General features: G+C 37.3%; 1 protein-coding gene across 2 annotated transcripts in view; it reads left to right on the forward strand.

Annotated features, from left to right (window-relative positions):
• Positions 1 to 26,700, forward strand: part of GABBR2 (gamma-aminobutyric acid type B receptor subunit 2) — a 470,824-nt gene that overhangs the window by 407,888 nt on the left and 36,236 nt on the right. For both annotated transcript variants that reach the window (XM_048289220.1, XM_048289221.1), the window contains exon 14: positions 22,723 to 22,833. In XM_048289220.1, coding sequence (XP_048145177.1) covers positions 22,723 to 22,833 — 111 coding nt within the window. The remainder of the gene's footprint in view (positions 1 to 22,722; positions 22,834 to 26,700) is intronic.

Consider the following 26,700-nt stretch of genomic DNA (forward strand, 5'->3'; position numbering starts at 1 on the left):
TAGTAAATCTATGTTTTTTGCTAGGGATAAATATAGTCCTGAATTTAATTCATTAATTTAGCACCTATGAACAAAAACAATTAAAGTCCAAACTGAAATATTCAAAGAAATCTAACACTCCCATAGACTCCAGCACATCATCGAATGATACATTTCTGCAAAGACGACTGGTTTTTTCAGGCATATAAGAAATAATTGGCTGACAACCTGGGTATATGAGTCTTTTCAGGAATAATTGCTTCCAAAATGAAAAGAACAGCCACAAAGTGTGAGTCACTACATCCAGTTGTGGAAAATAGAAACGAAATATATTAGACATGTTCTAATAGTCATATATGAAGAAAGTAGAAACTTTCAAGCACTTTTGTAGGACAAACCTCCCACTTTCAGTTTGAAGCATAAAGAGAAATGTAATTCTAATAAATAAAATGCGTAGTAGTCAATGAGGATGCCTTTGGAGTTTCACTTTTCAAGCACAGCAGAAGCTGAAATAGCCTGCCTTCAAATAGCTTTTAGATGTTTGGAAAGGATATGAGATTGCCATTCCTCTCAGGCATCACAAAAACAGCAAAACATTTGTGTCCTTTATATTTTCTTTAAAATTTTAAAGTTCCTTAAAGCTTTAAAGAATATACTGAAATACTCTGTTGTCAGGAATACCAGAGTAAAAGAGCATGAAAAAAAATATATGAAGTGCAGCAAAATTTGAAAGCATGCAGGTTTGAGCAATTGCACATATTTTCCAAAGGTTTTCTTACACATTCTATCTCTCTTATCAAAAGATACTAAATCAAAAGTATATCACAATAATAGAGCTTATATGTACTACATAAACCAGTGATCCAGGCAATCATTACTCTATTACAGAAAATGCATTGTGGTATTATTAACTTACATTTTAATAGTGAAAGTCAGAGGATGGTGGGTTTTTTTTGCTACTTTAGTTGAAAAAGCAGATAACAGATCAGAAAAGGTTGGCTTCATACATCTATTGGTTAGAAATAAATATGTATATATATGTATATATCAAAACTGACAGTTGGCCCTAAGTTCAATTATATTTAAATTGCTGTGAGACAACTTAAAAGGAGTGAGGAAAGGGCAGCAAAGAGAAGCATAATATAAGAGTTTCTATTTTGAAGAGCAATTTTGTAGCTGATAAGAGTGGTAGATGTTGGTGGCACATGGTGATGAAAGTGGAAAATATAAGGAGGCAAGATCACAGAGACGAAAGAGGAATTTCAGGTAGTAGGACAACAAAAATCATAAAGGAATTTCATTCAGATGCTTTCTAAAAACTCAGAAAATACATAGGAGCTAACATGACAGTAGTATATAAAATAATTAATGGTGGAAAAGTCCAAAAAGTGTATTTACTCTTTCTAATGTGACATCAGCAAACTGTCAGCCAAAGTCTTAATTTTATCAGCATATTTTTAATAGATGAAAGGGTATTCTTTGTAGACTATGCATAAGTAAGCTGTTGGAGAAACTTGTGCAAGAACTGAAGAAGAGAAAAACTGCAACCTTTATACAAGTAATAAAGATTTTACCACTCCTTCAGAGAAAATTCCAGTAGCTTGGGGGGAAGATTTTATTTTCTTTTTCCTGGAAATATGGTTAGCTAGAAAGTTTGGACATTTTGCAAAGCACCTCTGGAACTGCAGTGACCGTTCCTTTGCTGTGGTGCAGTGCAGATATATTAGTTACCCTAAAAAAATAAAAAACCACTGAAACAAATTATGATTTTAAGTGTAAATTCACACCTGTCTGTGAAATATAAGTTGTACTTTTATATAGCAACAGCAATAATGAAGATCTGACTTTTTCTATAATGTTCTATTGAAAACCCGCTTAAATTAAATGAATTCTTCTTTACCAGCAGTAATAAAATAATTCTTTATGTAAAACAAGCAACTCTGCTACCACAGCAGAAGTTTATGCTGCTTGTATGTTGTCACGACGCTTCTGGGTAAGTCATTCCTTTTCCCACCCCACTTCTCAGCAGCACTTTTGATATCTAAGTGTAAGGGTGAAGCTTCATTTCCTACCAAGTTTGTCCTTGATATTAATTCAATAATTGTCATTTATGCCGTGGAAAAGTGTTTTGCACCAAGGAACACATGAGATCTTAGGATGCTCAGTACAAAACACAATTGAAGCTACTGATAACCGGAGTAGGAGACTGGCATAGTGGTCTGATAACTTACTCAGGATTCCAGTTAAGTCCACTCCAGTGTACTTATTGCCATTAAAACTGTGGATAATCCATTCAATCTTTCACAGTTCCCCATCACTAAAATGGGGAAATAATTCTTTTCTTCAAGGTACACTGGAAGTATATGCTGTTGGGATTGGAGTGGGAACATTTCAATAAAAAACCCTATTTTAGGTTATCACTTCTTCACTCTACAGGAGGGTTAAAAATACAATTTTTTATTACTTCATAACAAGATAAACAGTAGCATTTCTTTGTGACAATACTTGTCATTCTTACAAAATTCCTATGAAAAATACATATTTTTTCTTCTCTCTTTTTTTTGCCAGCCAACTGAATGGTGACACAGATAACTGAGCAGTTTCATATTCTACCAAATGCAGCTTACCTCTAATTAAGTGTTGTCCATGTATGAGAAAGATAAAATATTAAGTCAGGATTAGCTGTAGAAGCTGTCTTCATCCTCAGGAAACAAATTAAAGGCACTGTTGATTAAATGGATGGTTTCCAATAGTCAATGTAGATAGTCCATGTACATCTGGTCCCTGTCACCATCTTTTCTCAAAGTGACTGGTGTGTACATGTATGACAGCATTACTCCCATTCAGGAGAAATTAGGTGTTTATTGTGTGCAAGGCAGCACTGGAGATAATTTTATTTTAAAAGTATGAAGAGATCTGTTGATGGCAGTTCAGGGTGTTGATGACCTTGATGCCTCTTTTTTTAATTACCTTTTTGGTTATTTGAGTCATGCAGGGATTTTTCAAGAAATGTTTAATTTACTTCAACTCCTACCACATTTAGAACTTGTTTTGTTCCTTAAGCCAGTGAAACTGCTGGCAGAATGGATTTCTGTGCAACATGGAATGAAGCGTTAGACTAAAAATAGAAAAGGATTAGAGACACTTCATGGCCAGGGATTTCCATATTCCAGTACACGATCTCAAAATTTCTCAACCTCCTTTCTAATCTTTATACCCATTTCTTTCACTGCTGCTCAGCCACACAGAGAACTGGGTCCGTTTTCAAGTACTTGCACTAGTTAATGGAATTCCTGACCCCAAATTAGGTTTTGAGGTGCCTCATTTCAGCATCTCCTCTCCTCCAGCTGACAGTTGTACATCAAGGGACACGAGGAGGTAGCAGTTTCTCTCATTCCCTCTCTTCCCAATTTGAGTATGAGGTATTAAACTCTACTGTGCTTCAGCAAGTTAGTGTGCAAAAGTGGAAGATGCTGATTCAAATTTGATGAGGCAAGAGAGAGTTTAGAGCATATCTCTATTCCATCCTGATAGACAGCAGTTGGGGTGGGGGGAGGGAAGAGGAAAAGGATGCCTCCCTGCCCTTCCCACAAGCTGTGTTTTACACAGGGGTAGGTGCTGCCAAAGCAGCTTTCGAAAATCAAGCCCCACATGTCAGTCAGTTGGGAAGCATTTTGTGGTAAGGTTTGTCATAAGACAAGCTACAGGTGAACAGATGTCCTGAGGTGCCATGCAGGCACCTCACTGCCAAAATGGATGTGCCTGCTAGAAATGCTTGCAGAGCAAACTGAGGTGTCACGGGGGTATGCCGCCTACAGAGCTGGCCTGACACAGGTACTGGTGATATCAAAATGATGGATGTGTATTCCTGAAACTCAGCACTCCTGCCCTCTTTGGAAATACATCCTTGAGCATCTCTGATAGTTCTCTTCTTCTTATTGGTTCTGTTTTGCTGTCTTCGGCCTTAGTGAGAATGGTCTCATGAAGTGTCTAACGCTGGGAGGAATTGCCTCCATCTAATGCTGGGAGGAATTGCCGATTTATTCCTGTGTTTTCTTTCTTCTTCTAATGGCTGTGTTTGAGATGGGTTGGAATTTTCATGATAGATGTAAATAGGAATTGCTTTGTATCCTTATCTATTCTCCTTCAAGGAAACTGGTTATAATTACTGTTTAAGGTTCAACTGTAGGTACTGCTATGACAAACTTCTGCTTCTCGATTTAGTACTCAGAACTGAGATGCAAATAAACATGAACTGAAATAATTAAATCAATTACCAACTTTGACTGTTTTCTTGTTAATCTGTGTAGCCTTTATATTTTCAGAATAATAATGTCCAAATTCATCTTAGCTGAAGTAATTTTTTGGTTGAGATTCATTCCTTCCTCTCAGTACTCAGAACTAGGTCTTGCTTGAGGCAGTCATTTAATTTGTAAAGAAATTTCTTCTCTAAACTTTGTCCCAATGTGACTTTTGACCAGTTTATGTGTGGATAGCTGAAACAATACCTTACCAACAACTTATTAACTTCAGCTTCCATTTCTCTCCTTCGGTATTATATGTTCAATATTTTTATGATTTAGAGGCCATCATTATAACCTGCCAAGTATGTCTTTCAAATGGGGTGAATACACATTAGTATTGAAGTTAAACATAATAGCTTCTGTTTGGCTTGGGGAGCTCTGGATACAGCAGGAAATTATTACCAGGTTTCTGTAGCTTTACTGTTCCAGCCTTCTCTCAGGCATCTATTTCCCTTTTCCACTCACCATGAGTAGAAGATTGCCTGTCGCTCAGCCTCCCGTGGGCTGAGCTGCCCTGGGCTGTATGGGTGATGTGGCAGCATCTCTGGTCCTTCCCAGGTTTTCTCATCCTACTAAAAACCTGGCTGCTTCATTTTTAGCTCTGCCACCAGAAATTAAGGAAATTGTAAATAAGGAATGTGTCCACAAATGCAAGGGATGCATGGAATTAAACTAATTAGCTACATGGAAAATATTCAGAACTAAGGAGGGGAACTCCTTGGAACAGAAGAAGATGGATGGTTGCAAGGGAAGCAGAAGAAAAGGATCTGGGGATGGCAGACAGGGTGGTTGTGTGTTGACAGTATTTGTTGCATGGCGGTGCATTGTTCAGGGAAAGCCAGCAATAGCTAAAGCACTGCAGGAGGTAGGTGGGAATGCAGGGTCAGGACTCCAAAACTATTTAAACTCTTAATTTCCTAGATGTCTCATAGGCACCTACATGCAAAGTCATCCAAGCTCAGTCTAGCTGCCATTTGTCCTTTCCTGAAATCCTAGCTCTTAACTTTTCAGATGCCCAAGTGCAGTGTTGAGGGTAGAACTGCCTAAACTTTGCTGTTGAGCAGCTGGACCCTTCCAGCTCTGCCAAAGTTCACAGGCTGAGCAGTCCTCCATCTGATATTCTTTTTTTATTCTTGTCTGTATTACAGGATGCAAAACAGATACCAGACCCGTACTAGTCTCTTTAGTAACCTGTGGAAATACAGGATGCACATTTACAAATTTTTCTGCTGGCTTTGATAACATTTCTTGGAGAAATACCTTGGTCTTTCTGTTTGCGTGATCAGGAGCTGAGACTGCCACATGTCTTTAATGAAGTTCTCTGTTTTTTACGAATCCCTGCCTGACACTGTTCCTCCTCACTAACCCATTTTTACAAAAAAATAAACAGCAGATCTTTAGGTTGTTAAGATTTAATATCCTAGGTTCTTTTTGTGAGCTATACATAGTCTGCCCTCCCAAGGACACTATGACTTACAACAGATTGGGAATGGAAAGCCGAGGAAATGGCTTCAATTTTGAACCTGTTATTGAAATTTCCACCAACAAATTGAGTATCATTTCAGTGCTACAGTTGCACGTTCACTGTACATCTAACAACAGTTTAATTGTAATGCCAGGCTTTATTTTTGAAGATTAATTTTTTAATTGGAGATCAAATCGTCAGTGCCTGACTGAAAGCAGCTCTCCTTTATGTAATAAATTTACGTCTAGCAGCTCCACTCAAGTCACTGGAGTTGTACTAGGGCTGCTGAGAATGCTATCATCTTTAGAACAGTATAAACTTTTTAGGATAATTATTTGCTCTTATAAATGAATTCAGCAAGCTAAAATCACCCTTCATCTAAAGCAGATAATTGCATTAGGATTAAATTAATTGATTTATTTGATGCTTATGTCCTGGAGCCTGACAGGATCCTGAAACTATGTCTCTCTTTACTCCCTCTCTTGCTTCCTAGCATGAAAGTGATGGAACTGGAAGAAATGTGCAAGTTGCAAATTCAAGTGTGTCACCTTTTAGGTTATTTGTTGCTGTTTACATAGCAGCTCAGGTTGTGTGACACATCAGGCAAGTGAAGCATCAGGTTACTGCCTGACAGCATGGGAAGCCTGATTGTTCACCACTTGGCTTAGGCATTCCTGCTTGCACAAAATACAGGTGATGTGTGTGTAACCTGACAGCAAATTTGAATGCTTCGTTCACCTACCTTCCATTAGATTTTTGCTTTATGCTGACTGCTCAGGGAAGCATACCAGTGTAACAAATGTGTGCTGCACCAGCTGAGGTCCTGGAACAGGAATCAGATGTGATGGAAGTTTGCTATTGTGACAGCAAAGGGGCAGGATTAATAGCCTGCAGTTGTGGAATTCTTTTCAGAAGTGACATGTAGAAAGGCAAAATGCAGATGAAAAACGAGTGAAAATTTGTAAGGAAGATCTTCTTTCCCATACTTCCCCTGTTTTTCTTTATTTGTATATGTATTTCCTCTTTTATCTGCGTTGGTTTTTAATTCCTAGTTGAGTCTCAGATGTTTTTAAAAGCAGTTTAAGGTCACCCATATAGAAGTATGGGTCATCAATTCATTACTGCTATGTGCATCATACATCACCTCAAGTGCCTTTAATTTTGTTCCAGACTTCACCATATAGACAGTAATATATATATCTTTGATTTATCTATCATCATGTCATTATGAACACTGGTTGAATTTCCAGGCCTCTGGAAAGCATGTTCATCCTTTAGGGTCTCCTGACAGGAGAGTACTGGTGTAAAAGACCCGGAGGGAGTGAGAGAGAGAAAAAGAAAGAAAGAAAGAGGAGGAGAGGCACTTTTGATCTATTCCTTGGAAGTTGGACTTCATTAAACAGCTGCATCTATCAATCAAAAACACTGATTCTGAGCAATCAGGCTTCATTAGCTCCATTTGATGCAGGAGTAATTGTTTAAACACAGAGTGAGATGAAAGAACTCATAAAAGTTAATCTGTTTGTTAAAACTTTTGCTTCTGGTAGATGATAGGGTAATTTTCATTGAAAATTAAATTGTAGAAAGTTATACATGAATGTGGCTAAATACAGCCTGGGAAATTGTTCTGAAAAGAATATATTCTGTATCTTGGGATTAAAGTTAAACATCCTGAAATGTAGGAGTTGCTATGGAAATGATTAAATTAAATGTAAAGCATGCATAAATTTTCAATATACCCATCACTTTGGGAATTGGGGCATATGTTAGGGGGAAAGACATATACATGAAGACTAAGCAGAAGATAAAACATGGGAATTTTTTTTTTTTTTTCCCTGTGGATCTGTGTTTGGAATATTCCACTGTCATATCTATACTTCATTTTGAGTGCAGACCAAAACCCACACTGGAACACCAAAGTATTCTTGTGCAAAATTTAGGACAAGCCAGAAATGTGGGCCTGAGGTAATTGTGCCACCAGTGCCCTGTCTTCTCACAGCTTGGCCAGCTTTGGGCAAACAAGCTGGATATCCTGTGCTTTCTAGGAAGGTGTGGGGTACCACCACAGTCGATCACAGCATGTGGTTGATCCTAGCTGGTCCTGTGTGAAACAGAAAGGACAAGATGACTTCCAGATGTGCCCTCTGACCCCAGCTATTCCATGGTTTCCTGAAGTTGGAATTATCTGAATAGCCTGGCATCTTGTTGTCCTTCCAACAGTCTGTCCACTGAGGTACAGATGTTCTTCAGAAGATGTAGTTATAAAGTGAAAAAGACAGAAAAGCACATTGGGTGAATTCCACCCCTTTACCACCATTCTTCATGCACTGTGAATTTGACACAGACTAAGGATTTGAAAGCATACACTTTGCATTGTACTCCAGAAACTGCCAGTTAACTAACAAGACACTCTTTTGGCTATAAGAAGAAATACTTGGGAGAAAAGAAATGCTTAGCTTTTTGCTAAGTGCTCCCACTGTTGGTTCTGTGAGCTCTGTGTACTAAGCAGGGGACAGCACACTGTGTCTTCTCTCCTGATTGCATTCAGGAAGGCCTGGACTTGCTGCACATGCACAGGAGCACCTGTACATGCCATAGAATACCAAGGGACAGGTTGGGTGCAATGCCTGTAAGGCACTACCAAGAGTGACTGGTGTTCTGTACCATGGTACATGGGAGCCGCCCTCACAAATCAGCCTTGCCATACTTGATAGTTTGCTATCACTGTTTGACACAAGTTAAAAACCACAGATCTAGAGTGAGGGTATAGCTAAAAAAACCCTCCAGGTTTCTGTCTGTGGTGATGCTGACATAGTGAATGTCTCATCAGCCTGAAGACTGCAATTTGCAGAAAAGTTGTGAATCTCTTTTCATGCTTGAAAGGCAGCTTCTACAAGGTGGTTCAGTTTTCTGTTTTGATCTTCTTGTTAAATTATAGTTCATCATTCTAATGCAAATTAAAAGAGAAACTCCGACTCTTCAAATTCCAGCTTCTTAAAAGTCAATTTCCTCTTTAAAAAAAAAAGATATCCATATCAGAGATATGTCATATGAAACTATACACGTACAAACACACATGCACCTTTAATAATCAAGTTATTCAGTTTAATCTAAGTCTTGGTTTATGATATAAAAGTCTTCTCTCCTCAAGGAACTTTGTCTCTGTCTGTCTGCATCAGCATTTTGATTTGGGAATTTGCACTTCTGATTTAGTTTCATTTTTTAAGTGGAACTACATCAGAAGTACTCCAAAAGTGTGCCCAGTGTGCTCCATCCACTGGTGGGTAACAAGGCCCCAGGGCTTTGTCTGAATAGGTGTGCCCAGCCCAGGCAGCGCTGCAGGTGGGGACTCATAGCTGAAGTTGTAGGAATCCTGTTAGGTTTGAAAAATGTAAAAAATCAGAGGCATAATCTTGACTGCACTAAAATTAAAAGTAAGATTCCCATTCTCTTCAGGGAAGGCATGCTATTACTAGAGTAGGTGCTCATCCCACCCCAGCAGCTGTCTGGCAGGAATGAACAACTGCAGCAATCAATTTTTAGGTATGGCTGCTGGATCCAAAACAATAATATGCTCTGAATTGCACTTCTCTGCAGAACTAGAAAAATACACCCTTTTGCACCCTTTAGCAAAGACACATTAACCCTGCTGGACAACCACTTTAATGGATAGCTTTAATAATGTCATATCTGGGGTTTTTGCCACTGTCCATGCACATAAAATAAATTCCTCTGCTAACACAGCCTGCACCTGCCTGTCCTTTACAGCCATTTTAAACGCTATTTTGTACAGATGTGAGTGTTCATCACTTGTTAAAAATGGCATGATGATGGTAAAAAAAAGAAGTATATTCAGTCATGTCCTTCTTCTGTGTATTTATCATTTCTAGTTTTGTTTATTCATTTAGATAATGATGGAAAGCTAAGGGTCGAAGATAGCCATTCACATGTGCAGATAAGCCTAGGAGGCTAGGACATGCCAGTAAATATATTCTTATGTCCATATAGCTGGGTCTTTGATCAGGGAATTTCAGGTATATATTTATATTACTTGTCCACTAAGTAAAATACTTGGAAGAAAAAACTCAGAAGCAACAAATGGTACCCGGTGGATTTGATTTCAATCTCTAAGCAATAGGCTGTGTCTTTGTAACCCATGGCATAGGCAAATGATTTTTACCGTGGAGTTAAACATTACTAGTTTCATTGGAGACTTTTTTGGCAAACATAGAGCCTATTAAAGAGAGAACAAGAAATCATACTGGTGAAAATATGTTGGGAATAGAAATTGAACTATAACATCTGTATTATGATAACATACTATTTAATTAAAAAGAACGTATTTGCACAGCTAATATAGATCAGAAAGTGTTGGAGGAAGCTTCTTATTGCTTGTCACGAGAGATGTTGGTCCTCAGGATTTGATTTGATTCATACATGAGCAATGCATATCTCAATGTTTAGATTCACGATCCTGTGATTCAACCCAAATTGCATATTGTGACTACTATATTTGATACAATACTTGAAAGCAGTGTATTTAAAAATACTACATTAAAACTGAAACCTTTTATTTAGTCATAATTAGCAGATATAGTAATCGAGATACCACAGACTTTATGTCTTCAGGGAGAAAAAGATATTTAAAGAACAGTAAGAAGTTAATATACCTCATAAAAACTTAAATGCATAGGGCCATATTGTGACAAGTTGCTCATATAGTACTGAGGTACTATTTAACGTGCAAATTTTGTAATGGGGACTCTTTCCTTTTGAAACACTAGATTCAGTTTTTCAGGTACTTTTTGTTTACATAATTACTCCACAAGTTGTCCAAATTACTACAGAAAATAATTTTTTGTGGAAGATGGTCCTATTTAATTGAGGAAGGCTGTCATAAACTGTCTGTACAGAATGGGTTCATGTAACTTTTAGCTGTGATTAAAAGCCCCAGTAAAAACTGTAATATTGTGAAATTTAATGTAAGAATTTGTTTGGATTTTCCCCTGAAAATAACAGTATGAGTACACTTTTGATGGTGCTTTCAAAATTTTTCATGAACAGTAAATATTCTAATCCCTAAATTGTATGCAAGTAAACCATGCTACTTATATTAATATATAACATATATAACTATATGTTATATATAAATCCCAATGTTTTAGCAGGTAAGCTAAATCATGGTCTACTCAAATTCTTACATTTTTTCATCCCATTGAACATATCCTAGCACTGCTCAGTGGTGGATATACTTGTCTATTCATAAGCAAGTGTATGAAAAACTGTCATATGTCTTTCACTGTCCGTTTGTCCCTGGATGGTAATATCGGATGGGTATTTTTCAAATTGAGACTTTGTTAAGTCAAGCTCAAAAGACTATATTTGTATTTTGCCTCTACAGGAGTTCCTGTTTCTATAACAATAATAATATAATTTCTGATTCATATAGAGGTATATTTCATAGCCTTCAAACACCTTCTAAGAAAGCAGTTTTCAATTTCCAACCAATAATTGCTATTGTTAATTTGTTGTATTGAATGCCTGATGTATTCATAAAGTAATGTCAAGGTGATTGTGGGAACGTCAGGCCTTGTTGCCATGGAAATAAACACTTACACAGACACATTTCAAAAAGAAAAAATCACTTTTATAAAAGTTCATTAAGAGATACTTTTTAAATTAACATTGATCAGGTTGCAGAAAGAATTCTTTGCTATTTTTCATTTATATGTGTTGGTTTATATGTGTTAACTGGGGGACCATGTATGGGATTGCTGAGTCAGTTCATACCCCACTTGGTGGTGACAGAAGGAAATTCTGTTTAGGGGGAGCGTGTGAACCTGCCCACTTTCTGCATTAGCCCTCCCTTCCCTTTCCTCTTAGTTTGGCAGGCAAAAGTGGTCACCTTCACTTCCTTTCTTCCACACAGTCTTCTTGAGCCAAAATGGTCTGATGTTTCAGTCTTCTTGAGTTTCCATATTTCCCTCATTCCATTAAGTCTCAGGATTTCTCCCAAGGTTTATTTCTATCCTTGATGTATTTGTGAGATTCTTACTTGATTTTCTGAGTAATTCACCAAAAGTCTACTGTGCTGTATAGAAACTTATGTGATCAAGAACTGTCACTGCTGACACTTTTTCAAGCCTCAGATGAATTGTGATACCACCTCAAACTTCAATTTTTCAATGGTAATGAAAGTTTACTCCAGCAGAGGAGTAAGACCTCTCACCAAGTTGGATCACCATAGGTGCTCAAGAGATCCTCAGTGTGGATTTACTTTGGGGAGGATCGACTAAGAGCTCTGTAGCAGAACATTCTGCATTTTCCTTAGCTCCTCAAAGCACATCAGCAAAACTAGATTTCCTGGGGCCATACCAGTGCTGCTTACCCAGCTGTTTCAGCTGGTCCTGCTCCAAGGAGCCCTCCAGCAGCCCAGTGCAAAGTGCCAGAAGGTCACACCTCCTGCCTCTCTAAAGTCTTGTCACGCTGCAGCCTTAAAGAGGAGATGGTGACAGCATAATAATTCCTCAGATAGCTCAGACAGAAGAGGTTTGTTCTGAAATGTGTGACAGGCTGGTTAGTGGCTGTAGGTGAATACTGCAAAGGAGGTGAATGCCAAGTCAGACAAACCAGGCTGACACCAGACATCACTGTTCAGAAATGTGCCACTTTTCCTGCCCTCGTGCTGATAATGCCTGTCTCCTTGTGCTTATCTTGTCCTCTGCTGGTCTCTCAGTCAGCTGTGAAACGTGGTATCAAGAACTAAGGCATCAACCCCTTACTGTTTCTCTTCAGTGCCTTGATCTCAGAAATGAAAATTTGGGTGTAAGTGTAAGCTGTCAGGGGCTATGCTGAGAAAGAGCTTTTGACGGCTTTCATGTCAGCTCTGGAAGTACTCTAGAAGAATTACACATGCTCATCTGTCAAAATAAAACTATGCAATAGACATCCCTGAAAAAATAACAGGAGGAATGATAAAATTGCTAACTACACCCTACTAAAAAATTATGGATAGATTTAGAGGAAGCACTTTACCACAGAAATAACAACCTCAATGAATTCTTCAAGTCCAGTAAAGATTACAGGCTTTTCTTCCAATACTGGAGCAATCCAGTTTCCTGAAACATGCTGACACCTGACACAGTATGATACACCTGTACTGGGAAGATGCTTGTAGGTAAGATCATCTTATCTACTTGGACTTCTTCAAGTTCACATGACAAGAGAAGAAATGTACAGCTGTGGATATACACTGTATATTTAGCTATAGAAAAAAAATCAAAACACATCAGATCAATGCTTTCTATGATTCTCTAGTTTGAAAAAATAAACATTTTGTTGTGTCCAGATCTTCTAATACAATAATTCACTGAAACATAACCTTAAAAATAAGCAAATATACTACTATAATCAAGAATATGTTGGAATTGCAAGGCAGAGTAGGTTCAGAGTTATCTGCTTGTGCTACCTATATATATATATCATATATATGCTTCAAAAACAAACAAAAAAACCCTATATGATTTAGAGTTTAACAATGTAAAAAAAAAAATCTATGGAAATATAAAATAGATTTTATGGTTGCGAGGTTTTGTTTCACATTGGTTTGCTTTTTCAACTGAAAATTCTTCTTTTGTATACCAGAGGAAGGACCTGCAACATTTAAAGTGTGTGGTAGACTTGTGTTAAATGAAATCTGGTCTGACAGATGCTGAAAGAAAATAAATTATTTAAGAAAAATGTTGCATAAAAGTTTTACTGAACTGAGAGAAAGAAAAAATTCCCATGACTACCTGCTTTGCTCTAAATAGCGTCAATAGAAGAGGCAACACCAAAATAGCTATTTGTAGAAGAAAGATGTAATGGAAAAATCAAAAATCCCTGTAACTGCTATTCTTTTTGTGTTTTGGGGGCATGTAGCTTTCAAGGTAGCTTAGTGCAACTATTATGGGTTCTCACTCATGTCAAATATTCCTATTAAATCAAGAGAAGCATTTGGTGAATAAAATTTCAAGATTATCTTTTTTCTTTTCTATAGCTTTTAAACTATCTTTACATTTCTGTCATCATTTAGAATAGAGAAAAGAAAAATGGAGAGATCTTGTGACATCTTTAGTTACATGTGTATGCTTTGGTCTCACTTGACCTTGGGTGTTGTGGTGGTATTAATCCTGGATATGCCTGCAGGGCAGCTATGACCAGCTGAGCATACTCCATTCCACTCTTCAGATTTCAGGAAATGTGCTGGTCCAATGCTCCAGTGAAGACCAATAAGGCATGTTAAGGAACGATAAAACATGTCCACAGTGCAAAACACTGCCAGCTCAAGAAGAAGCTTATCAAGGACTACATTAAGAGTTTACTGGGTCAAAATCTGTAAATACCAACCTAGGAACAAATTTTTGTTATGTAGCCTTTCAATTCAGTAGGCAAAACATAGTAAGAACTAAAGGAACCTGACAATCCATTTTAGACATTAGAACCAAAATTAGGGCTATTTTTTCTTCAGTCAATACAATTGGCTCAGCAAGAGCTATAAAGGTTTATTGTCACGGGATTGTTTTTCTAAAAGAGATGTTTTATTTCAAACTGGAGTTAATGCAATGAAAATCTATATTCTGTGTTCTACTGAAGATGAGACAGCTACCAAGACAGTCTCATTTAACTGTAATGTCAATATAACTATGAAAGCCTCATTTCAGAGTCTTTCTTTAAAGCAGGACGGACATTGATTTAAGACTCCAAGTGTAATTTTAGTTTGTTTAGGCCTACGTTTTTCACTGCTGAAGCAGGACTCTACTGAAGATGAATGCATACTTTGTACGCCTTTAATCACCCACCCTCACCCTCAGTCTGTAAGCTTTGCTGGCATAGTGATGTCAGTGAAAGTTGCAAAGATGTGTGGTTCATTCATTGGTGTCGCTGGTCTAATACAGGATCAGTTATACCAGCAAGTGTGAATCTTCAGAAGTAATCCGTCAGGACCACAGATTTACAATCTTGTTGCTGTTGATATTCCTTAAGTTTTGAGATATTTTTCTCAGAAAGCATTGAGTAGCCATAAGATTCATCTATTTGTAATAAAAAAAGGTGGTCTCAGTTTCCCCACGCAGAATTACTTTGGTAGGAAAGTGCTAAAATATTCTTGTTGACCTTTATTAACTAAAGAACATCTCTTTTGAATTCAACATGACCTTTCTTTTCAAAATGGAGTTAGGTTATATCAAAAAAGGCTATCAAGTCTAAAAGGTCAAAATGAAATAAAATCTTTTGAAATAATCAAAGTATTTCTGTTGACCTGAACTTTATTGATTTATTCATCCACTCCTTTTTTTGGATGAAAATTGTATGTACAAATGTTTATATCTGAGACATTACTAGTATTGCAAGGTGGGAGAAAAAATCAAAATCTTCAACATTTTTATGAAAGACAAATGTTTTCATGTACTTCTGTATCTTGAGATGCACCTTACATTTTACTGTCAACAAGAAACTGGAAATTGATTAACGAGAAAGCAGCTTTTGTGTTGGGAAAGTTGAATTACCTAATTTTAGAAGGACTTAAGGAGGACAAATAGTTGTTTCTGCTTCCATTATAGTGATGAAATTATGGAATATACTTATTATGCGATCTTAGCATTAGAAATTAAAGATTTTGATCAAAATTTTTGAAAACAAAGGAAAGACCTCCCCTTACTACAGCAATCCCTCAATTATGTCTTAGTGCAGTCATAAAACAGCAGCAAAATCCTCTGATAGGTTGTTGGACCATCACCTTATCATTTTGGAGAACATAAAAAAACAAGTAAGGAAATTAAAATGGTCCTTAATGTTGAGAAATAGTCTTTTTTTTATTTGCCATGGCCCAGAAACTATTCATTTATCAGAGCCTGCATAGGGTGGCAGTGGTCTCTGCTGATATTTGCCTCTGAAAATGTCATAAAACCCTACTTTATGCTTCTCTCTTTTCCACACATGATATATATGTTTTTAAATCCTCTTAGGGAATGGATTTTTCACTTTCTAAATTAAGTCAGTGTCCATTGGTTGTTGTTGTCACTACAATGCAAATAAGCATAGTGATAAATATTTTCAGAATCCATAAGTCAAGGGAATTATAGCAGTAAATAGAAAATATAAGACAATTGTAGGGGTGAGATTGTTGTCCTCCTTGACCCAAATAGCTGGGCAAAATTGAGGACCTGATTTTTCTTATAGGAAGAAGCAACTGACGATAGATTCTGTTAGCTGATGGATGCAAGTCTGTCTTATTTACAGGAAAAGTGTTAAATCCAGTTTCTCTGAGTGCCACATGATGGGCAATAAGTCATATCCTTGCTTACAACTCAAAGCCTACCCACTAGGAAATTAATTACAAAAAGAACCTCTACCGTGCTTCCAGCTGGGGCCACCCAAACAGTTTGTCCCTGGCTGTCCTCTGTGGTTTCACTCTACTGTTCTTCTTTCTGCCTTTGCCTTCCTTCCCAAGAATGCTGTCTGTTTCCATTACAATAAGCAAGGAGGTACTGAATTGTTCCAGCCACCAAAAGGAGTGCCTGGCATGGCCTTCAGAGTAGCAGCAAATCTAGCTAGGAAAGAAAAGAAAACTAGAAGGAACAGCAAGTCTGGGCTGTGAACCACAGTTCTGGGCAGCTTCACAGGAAAGGAGGGGAAAATCCTCATCTTATGAAGCTGATACCAAGAACTGCACATTTCTGGGAGAATCTGTGCAGTGCAAGAGGGTCTGAGTAGTAACAAAGGTCTTCATTCCTCTGACCTACTTTTCTTATGTGTCTTGGCCCCTTGCCTTCCCTTCAAAGAAAACCACACATTCTACTGCTGAGAGTGCTTTATTAAGCCTTTGTAACACTCGTCCCTCTGTCTCCATGCAGATACACAGAAATATTTCATTATCCAGTCACTAGATATGCAACTGGGGCAACATTCTCTGAGGAAATAATATGATGTAAAATTTCTACTGAAGCTATAGCTGACTGCAGAGCGGGAAGACTCAGTCACAGTTGTTTGAAACTCTCCATGATTCAAGAGAATTTTGCCTTTTCCCTTTCATTTGCTATTTTGCAATTGTTTGCAGGGATCACAGTTTTTTCTTGACTCAGTCTAAACTACTACTTTGCATTTTACGTAATATAAATAAAGGAAACTGCTTGGATTAGGAGATAATATTAATAAAAATAGCAAGAAATCTCTAGGAACCTTTTGGCTCTCAAAAAACACTTTCATTTAAACAAAAATGAACCATCACAACAGGAAAATAAAACTCATTAAGTAAAGTGATGCTATAAATAATGTTGATGGGAGATTTTCTCTACAAATAAATGTATGGGCAAATTTATGATAAAAGAGTTTATAAATAGCTCTTCTGGCATTTTATCATCTTGAAATCACACTAATTTACAGTATGTATGCTGACTGATTTATGGAATTATTTGTATAAGAGGCAGATGGAGACCTAAAAAGTAGGTTTCTTTTAAATACATTACAGGGTGATATCACTGTGTCTGTATTAACAAACATTATTGTTTTGGGATAATAGGAATTACAGTGGTTATCTCTAATATAATTGGGGGAGGTTTCCTGTCTTTCTTCACTCCCATTCACTTGCAAATTTAAGCATGGATTCTGTATATGTAACAAGCTGAGGGATGTAAAATAGCAACATCAATATCCTTTTAGTCCCCAAATGTATCAGTATTTTTTCATTGGCTTGCATCGTGCATCTTCTTTATTCTTTAGAAAACCAAATTGAGGAGTGAATAAAAAAAAAGGGGATATTCACATTGGTATTCCAGCAAGTGTCATTGTATTGTGTCATGTTTGCTAGCTAACCATTACTGAATTACTGTCTCATACTAAAATACCACTTGGAATGAAGATTTTTTAGGAGTTACAATATAAACATATATATTGATATATTGAATTGTGGGTAGAGTTTAATTGTTGAAGTATTTGTGAAGCCAGACAGTGCCTAAAGTCCATTGGCTTAGGTGGAGTGGTGAACTGGATTTCAGTATAACAAGAAAACGAATGAAGCAGAAATTACTCTTTAATCCCATTGGATAACCAAAAGAAACCCTTTAGTTCATGTCACAGAGGCAAAGGGTGTGTATTCAGATCTATGTAAGAAAGCTCGTGTCCTGAAACACTTCATACCTCCTCTTTCAATCATTAGAATGTTACACAAATGTCCAAACTTTTCAATTAACATTGAAGGGAAATTAGATTGGCCACTGGATTGCAAGAATTCAGTAATAGTTTTGTGCTTTGCTGAGCTACCCTGTGACATACAGTGTGATCTGTAATGTACCCAAACCCAAGCTCAGGTATCAACAAACAAGGTTGCCTGTTATTCTAGGCTGCCTACCACATTTTTAATTGGAAGACATTCCAAATGAGCTACCCTAGCTTAGTATTACCATTCCTATTTTGCAGTAATGGAAAGTATGACTGCACAAAGCAAAAAATACATGAAACAAAAGGGATCCATTTCCTGGAAAATCTCTTTTTCATATCACAGCTGTTTTGCTCTATAAATACCTACAAATTATTAGGTAATCAAAAAGTTGACAGTGTCTGATCCTCATCTTTTCATCAGTAATTAAGAGTCTGGCTCTCAATTTCACACTGCATGCTCAAACTGTTTGAATCCTTTTGTGAAATACCTTTACAGAATTTAGAGTATAAACCAACTCTAATTATCCTTGGAAAAAAAAAAAAAAAAGTGAATTTAAGAAGTAAGAATGATCTTCTAATTTAGCTAAGTCTGTGTTTTAAGACAAGGAATCACATGAGCTCCATATGCCTGCTAAATATGACAAATTAAAGATGCCAGAGATATCTAATTCACACTGCAAATTAGCTGTAGTATACAGTCATTATGCCAGTTCAATTGAAGCCATTTAAAGGGAAGATAAAACAGGGAGTGGGATGAGACTGACCCCCTGTGAGCTCTGCCACATAGCAGCACCACAACTCTGCAAACAGAATCATCTGTTGTGCTGGCCAATGGACCTGAGGAGGAGACCATGAAGAAAAAGTACCTTAGGAAGGTCAAGGACTTTTGGATACTGTGTGCTAGTCCAGTCTGTTCTTCCCAGACATTTGCTGGATAAAATGCCTCACAGAACAAAGACCCTTCCTCCTTTGAAGACCTTTGAAGCTACAGAAGAGGAATAGCAATAAAGACACAAATTAAGTCAAAGGTACATCATACAAATATCTGCCCTTTCCAGAGGGATTTTGGCTAATATAATAGCCACTAAGAAATTGTACTTATAGATTTAAAAAAAAAAAAAAAAAAATCAGATTTCCCTAATGGTTCCTGGTAGTTTTAAGCTTCACTTCTCCCTCTGGTAGTTCCCACCTGGGCCATCACTCACCTATTATGACAAGGATCTTCCAGCCCTCCCAGCAGACTGAAGAGCAAAGAAAATGAAAAAGCAACAGAACTACAGAATTGACTGATAATAGTTTAAACACACACACACTGGGGATATAAACATTCTGTTTACTGGTTTGGGTTGCTTTCTAGACCTAGTGGATCTCACGTAAAACAAGCATTTTACTGGTGATGATACACAACTCTTGTATGAAGTGAACAAACTATTTATGTTCAACTGCTGAAAGCACTCCAGAAATTGATGTCAATGTCAGAAACCTTATTAGGTTTCAGAAGAGGTAGGAAAGCTTCAGCCTAATCACAAGATAGGAGGTCTTCAGGCTTTTGAGAATGACATCTGAAGGGCATTGAGATTGTTTTCTATAAAAGGAAAGGGCAAATTTCCAGTACATATATAATCACTGGTAGCACTTATGTTGTCATCCTCTCTAAGCAATAACAAAGTGCACAAATGGTGGATGATTAGAGAGGTCAGTCAAGTGCCCCATTCAGCTGTAATTGTAGAGTTTTTGAAAATTCTTTTGACATCAGAAAATATCATATTTTTTTTAACCCAGCTTTTTGCTATGATTAGTTAATTCATACAAAATCAGTGAAGAAACAGAATGGCAAATTAAAGGCAGTAGAACAGGAATGTCATTTTGCAACAGAGATAAGTAAACAGCAAAATCAGTTCACTTTAAAATTACTGCTACGTGCCAACATTTAACCCCACATGCACAGGACCTCAGCAAATTTTTGTTTAAAGTACTACTGCTTTGCAGATCTCGAAAGTCTTTTGAAAGATGTGCTTCCCCAGGTACATTTTTGCTAATGCTGCAATCAGTATTCTTTCTTTTCCTGCTCTACCTAGAGCACTTCACAAGATTTTACTATCTCACAAAGAAAATCTGAACATGCTGTTTTACTTAATTAACATCAGTTTTGAACTATCATGCGTCATAAAATCTGACAATCTTCCTACTAAGGAAATGATGCTTACTCTCTAACAGTATTTGAAAAGAATTTATGCTTTCCACTTCATCTTTTTTGTGCCTGGATCTTAAAAGAGAGGTTTCGAGTAATGAATGGACATACACTTTCCAATTTTGAAACAAATTTTCATGAGAGAATAGCCACATAGGGAAAATAAAAATATAATTGCCACAGAACAAATAGGAGTTCTCATTTCAGTTATATTCTTCAAAACAGGGAATTATTCCAATTACTTATAGTTACTTAAAGGTGGGGGAATCCTTCAGTCCAAGTGTGATTGGAGTTTTCAATCCAGGAAGAGGGGAAACAAACCACATGACATTGTCCATCGCACCAGGTGGCAATCCACATTATTTATACACTTTCTTGTTTCAGAAAAGTGGGAAACTGGAAGAGAAGAAATACCTGGCAGGAGGGATGTAGAATTGGGGAAATGAAGAGACAGTCCTGTGCTGACTCACCAGTGAGAAGGAAAAAAAAAAAAAGAAAGCCTGATGACCACAGCCTTAAATTTTATGTCACTTCTGTAATTCCAGACCATGAGAGATGGTGCTATTGGCAGGCTTAGATATAATTTCAAATTTTACAAAAATGTCTCTGTAGTACAGTCCTGTTGACACATCAGTTACATATACAGAGCTCTGTGTGAATGATTTGCCTGGTGAACTTTATTACATAATAGAAAAAAATGATGTTCAACATATCAGGTTTATGTATATTTTCATGTAACTTTGAGATGAAAGAGTGCTTTCAGTGCACCTAAATTTTAGCATTGGGCTTTTGTCATTGATCAGGGAGAATGAGGTAGTTCAACTGATCCCCAGACAAACATTTGTAGCATCTCAAATGTTGTGATGACACTTAATGTTTGTAGTCATTTCAGTTCTTCAGCTAATGGTTGTTTGCCTGCCATCAACAACCATTAGGATGGAGTCATAAGCTCTTTGGGAGAGTTAATATTGCTGCCTTGGTTTTTATCGTACTTTATTTTAGCCCAGCTTTTTTTCCAAGAGCTTTATTTTTTGTTTCAGGGTTTCTACAGGAGTTCAGGATAGGAAAAGGTTTTAAATGTTAATGTCTTGCCTACTGAAGGCTTTGCAAAGAAAGTTGTGAGTACTTTCACTGTGCAGTGCATCATAGCACAAGGTTGTTTGGGTTTTCTCATTTTTACAGAGTATGAGGTCAGGGGAAATGCTTCACATACAAAAACACCAGTGGAAGAAAGTGAACTGAAGATTATTGCTGTGACTGCTGAAATACATAGCAGAAGTCATACATCATCAGAGACAGCAAGAATAAGCTTTAGGAAATTATTCAGATATCTTCAAAGTCTTTCCATGTACATTTCTAACTTTCAGTTGGTGAAAACATGATTTTTTTCTTATATTATGATCACTATACTTATGTTTGAAACATTTTACATGTGTTACTCATCAAAAAGGAAAATTGAAATGCCCACTGGGACAACCAGGTACAGAAAGCTGCATTTGGGTTGATCTTAGTTTGGCTGAAGTTCAAATCCAGTCTTTCAAAGTAGAAAGGAAAAGTAGCTTTCAGTATTTCAGCATTTTTTGTAAACACAACAACTGTAGGTACATGCATCTCAGGATAGCCAGCAGGAGTGTTCTGCAGCATGTAACTAAAACAAGTTCTCTAAGAATCACATACAAGAAGATTCTTGTGTTCTTGTACAATGTGCATCATTAACAAGCAGTTTAGCCTTTTGCCCAGACCTGAATATCTATTCTAATTGTGTACAGCATAGTAGCTAGTAACCCTTTGCTCTGTGTGTCAGCTGTTCTTTCCTCTGTTCATAAAAAAAAAAATGTGAGGAGGGCAAGGGGTGGTTCTTGCAGGTTTCTCTGAGTCTTTGTTATTGCTCCTCCTTCATACAAACAGTTCTATTAGTCTCCAAGTCCTCTTGATTCTGCAATATTATACAATCTCCTTTTCAAAATAAATGGAAAGCTACAAAGCTTCCAACAGTATTTCATTTTGCACAGGCAATCACTGTATCTAAAAGACTTTCTTTTTTCCTTATTTTTGATGATTTATAGTCTCTCCTAAGCTACTGGTGTAGTTTTCATAGTAAATGGTCTTTAATTTAGCTCATGGTTATCAATGAAAAACCACCTGAAACATGGCAATGTTTCAAACATTGTTTATCAGCCATTTGCCAGTGACACAAGAACCGCAGGTGAAAGGAAAGAGGAATTTAAATACATTATTTTTCATGCCTCTGCTTTCAAGCTGTTTGCCTTGTTGGAAAATTGTCTGTCCTAAAGCTGATAAATATGACTGACCATGTTAAATACAGAGTGACTTCAGACATTTTCTTTCAGGTTTGCAGTAGATGTGACCTCACCAGGTAGTAGGTATCATGCAGCTGTTTCCTCAGATCCTTGCTTTTCACGGTATTTCTCTGCAGGTTCATGGGTCCGCTCTCATCACAAGTTACTTTAAAGTTGTCCACTCTGTATTCTGCACATCCTCAATTAACTGAAAATATATCTAAGTACCACTGAGGTGCAAATGCAAAGGAAATCTGAGTCCAACTATTCCACCTTTTCATTTTGCAGCCGGACCCTGCGGGCAGAGATATCTCCATCCGACCAATCTTGGAGCACTGCGAAAACACCCACATGACCATTTGGCTTGGGATCGTCTACGCTTATAAAGGGCTGCTGATGGTAAGCACAGCTTCTTCTGCACAGCACTGACTTCAAGCTGCTATTTACTGATAGGCATCAATTGAATTTTATTTGCTTTCCTGATGGCTGGGAGTCAGTTAAAATGGCCTTGAGTACAAGTTTTATAATCAGGTCTGTTTTAAAGTTCATTAGACAATAATATGTGGATATATGCATTTGTAAAATAAATAAGACATTACTAGCACTTAAGCTGAGTATTATAGGTATACCACAAACCATGAAATTTAGTAGTGAAAAGATGGGTCTACAAACGAGACAGCTTTGTAAATAAAGAAGTCAAATTCTCTGAATTCCTATAGGTTCTCCAAAAAGGTAGATTTAGATTGTTCGAGGTGTTTGCCTCTTAGTTGCAAATGTCCTTGAGAAATAACCACAAAATGCAAGATTAATTTGGGGCCTGAATCAAAATAACTCTTTTGTCACTGAGGCCCATCTCGATAAAAAGATTTAGTTACTAAAACAGACCTCAGGAATGAGGAACCCTGAGGCTTGATAGTTTAAAAAAAGAAAAAGAAACTGTGACTATTAGTGATTAAAAGCTCCTGAGCCTGAAGGTTTTGAAAACATCTGATTTTGACAGCACTGACCAGCAGAACACCTATCTTGAGTTGAGCCCCATCTGGATCCTAAGCCTGATAGACATTAGTCTACAGTGCCTGAAGGGGTCAATCTGTTCTGTACATTTGGAGCATGATGGTTCATTAGGACACCGGGAAAGATGGGGTCAGCTGCTTCCACTTGGTGTGGTTGGTGCTGCTGCCCAGAGGGGGCTGCTCGTGCCAGGAGTCCTTTTCTTCCCTCTCCCCTGTGAATGACTGCTCTGATGAGTCCTGCTGCGTTTCACACTGCTTTCTTCAGGCTGAAAAGTGTTTAAAGAGAGATGGGGGGTTTTGTTTCTTTAAATTCTAAACAGTTGCTTTGTGGTCAGACCACTCTGCTGGGGTGAGCCTTCAAGCAAGAAGGCACTAGCATCAAATGTCTCCAGGTCCCAGGTGAGAGCTCAGATCCTTGAGCTACTAGGCAAAAGGAAGTCTTCTCAGGGAAAGGGAAAGGGAAAGGGAAAGGGAAAGGGAAAGGAGTAGATGGCTCTTTTTCAGACAGAGAATGTCCAAGCAGGCTGTGAAATTAGGACCTAGGACATACTTGCTCCCTCCAAAGGGATCAGGAATCAGGAGAGATTCCACACCTCAGCATGTCTGACTGGTCAGCTCTGGGTGGCTCTGGGTGCACATCAACCTTGGCATGTAGTGCAGCATTGAGGGATTTGTGTCCTGAAGGATGCTGCAAGTTGGGAGCCATGACATTGACCAGCACTGGGGCCACAGTAAGATTCAAACAAATGGTAGGGTTTCTTTGGTTTTTTAAATAACTTCATCAATGTTTTCAGTAAAAATATTTTAAATATACATTCTCAGGCAACTTTCTTTGAAGTTTCAAGTTTGAGTAGTGTTAGACAGTAGTCAGACTGCTTTGGTTCTCACTAGCTCTTTGCTGTATATTGATTTGTCAGCATGTATGTTGGACTATGTTCTATAAGATATGTGACTGTCTTTAAGTCTGTAAGTGTCACTTGCAAGCTTATTTTGCAAATGCCGTTACATTATTAGACAATAATATGTGCATATATGTGGATATATGCATATGTAAAACACCCAATTCACTATTGAATTTCTTGGTTTGTGGCATATCTATAACATTCAGCCTAAGTGGTACTAATGTCTTATTTATTTTATGTATGCCATTACTCACTAATTTCAGACACACAGCTTTTCATAACCACCAGTGAAATACACACTTTTTATTACTCCAGTGCCCTCTTAACACACAAATCGCTACATATTAAAAAGGAAGATACTCATCTGAATCATTTAAATAATTGCTATGATGAGTGAATGAGTGATATGAGGACAACAGAATTGATGCATTTTATCTCATCACCAAAAACATTCTGTACACCACACATACTTTGCCTTCAGAACAAAAAACAGAACCTCTCATGTTACTGTATCATTTTATAAAGGTTTAGCTAGTACAAAATTCTGTGATTTGTAATAATAAAACATAGATCTAATTTAACATGCTATATACTAAAGAGCTAGTATTGCTTATTACAGTACAATGCAATATTTAAGGTAAAATGGCTTTACTCAGGCCAAAATGGTTTACCGTGACCTCTTGTCTCAAAATAGGAATACAAAAAATGGGGTTAACCTAAAAAAGTTCTTTTCTTTTTTGTCTTGAAGTAAAAGCAATACTGTCCATTCTGATGTCTTAAATGAACTGATGCAGTGAATAAATCACTCAGGGTAGGGCAGAGCACAGAAGGGAAGGCAAGGTATGGCAAAATAAGGGAAGGCATTACATGACAGGATACATTGGTTCCCTCTAAATTAAAGTAAGCAAACTTTAAAAATCAGATTCACAATTCTTCAATTGCCTCTGAAGGGATGTGAGGAAATTCTTACTTACTTCATGAAGGCTTCTCCGTTATTAGATTCAGATTCCTCAGGACTCGTGACTAGAGAATAACAGGAAAATGACCATCCTACATTTTGCCTTTACCACTTTATTAATTTTCTTAATGAACAGTGTATTAGTCTTCTCCAGTTGCTCCATACTTAGAGGATTCAGTGTTTTCTCCCTTCTCAAGTTCAGCTCCTAAAAGGCTGCAGACAAGTTCAAGGTCTGTCTATGTGTACATGTTGACCATTGCAGAATAACAGAATCAGTTAGGCTGAAAAAGACTTCTGAGATTGAGACTATTCTATGCCTGAGCACCATTACGTCAACTGGATCAGTTGCACCTCAACTAGTCAGTTGCAGTATTTTGATTTTTGATGAGGCACACATTGAAAAGCACCTTTATTTCATATATTCCAAAGGATGACAGAAAACACACCATCTTCACCTTGCTGGTGATGCGTTATTAGGGAGTGCACTAACATCTTTCTGAAGGGTATGAATTATTTTTCTCATCTCAGCCAGAACAATACCAGACTGGACTCTTAGAATGCTTTGCTTATTAGTCACACACACATTAGTCTTGTCTACTGTTTGATCCCTCTCTTCCTGATAATGCTTTAAGTTAACATTAGATTCAAGGTGTACATATGTTGGAAGTTTCATTGTGTCCCTGACATGTTATTACAGATACCTGTTATTCAGCTACTGAGAAACAGGCTTTTGAGGCAAAACTATATTTTGAGCTTGACTGTTGCTCTCTGTATGAAATTCTACTTTTGCCCCATGTTAATTGAGGGGGTTTTAAGCCATAACCAATAATATTGACCACTTCCCATACACCATTTTTAACAGATCATCCTTAGCTAAGAATGCCAAGAATGCCAAGAATGAAAATATCAGTATGGTTATCAGTATCTCATGACTGAGATAGGAAAAAAAAAAAGCATACGCACCATGCAACTTGATAAAAGTCCATAAGAATAAGAAATTTATTTTCTTCTAATGATTCATTTTCCGGCATTCCACTATAGTTGATATACTGCACAACACAATTCTGTAATTGATTTATGAAGCCAAAGAAAACATTAATTCAACTAATACATATCCTTGGGATAATGTTCAATATTAATTTCAAGACTGAAAGAATCCTCTGCTTCCTAAGGCTCTCTAATTGCTAAGCTGAATGTGTCTTATTCCAAACCTTGAACTTTGTTGGCTCTTGCTTATATGTTATCCCTCTTTCTCTAAAATGGCCTGATGTCTTTATTTCTAGGAAAATTTTCTTGCATTTGGCCAAAGTTCTGTGATTTTTCTAAAAATCTTGCTGTGAGTTGTCTACCATTCTTCGCCTTTGCTTCCTCTGCATCATTTTCAGCCATGTTA

This window comes from Corvus hawaiiensis, chromosome 30, assembly GCF_020740725.1.
Source record: "Corvus hawaiiensis isolate bCorHaw1 chromosome 30, bCorHaw1.pri.cur, whole genome shotgun sequence".
NCBI classification, from domain to species: Eukaryota; Metazoa; Chordata; class Aves; order Passeriformes; family Corvidae; genus Corvus; species Corvus hawaiiensis.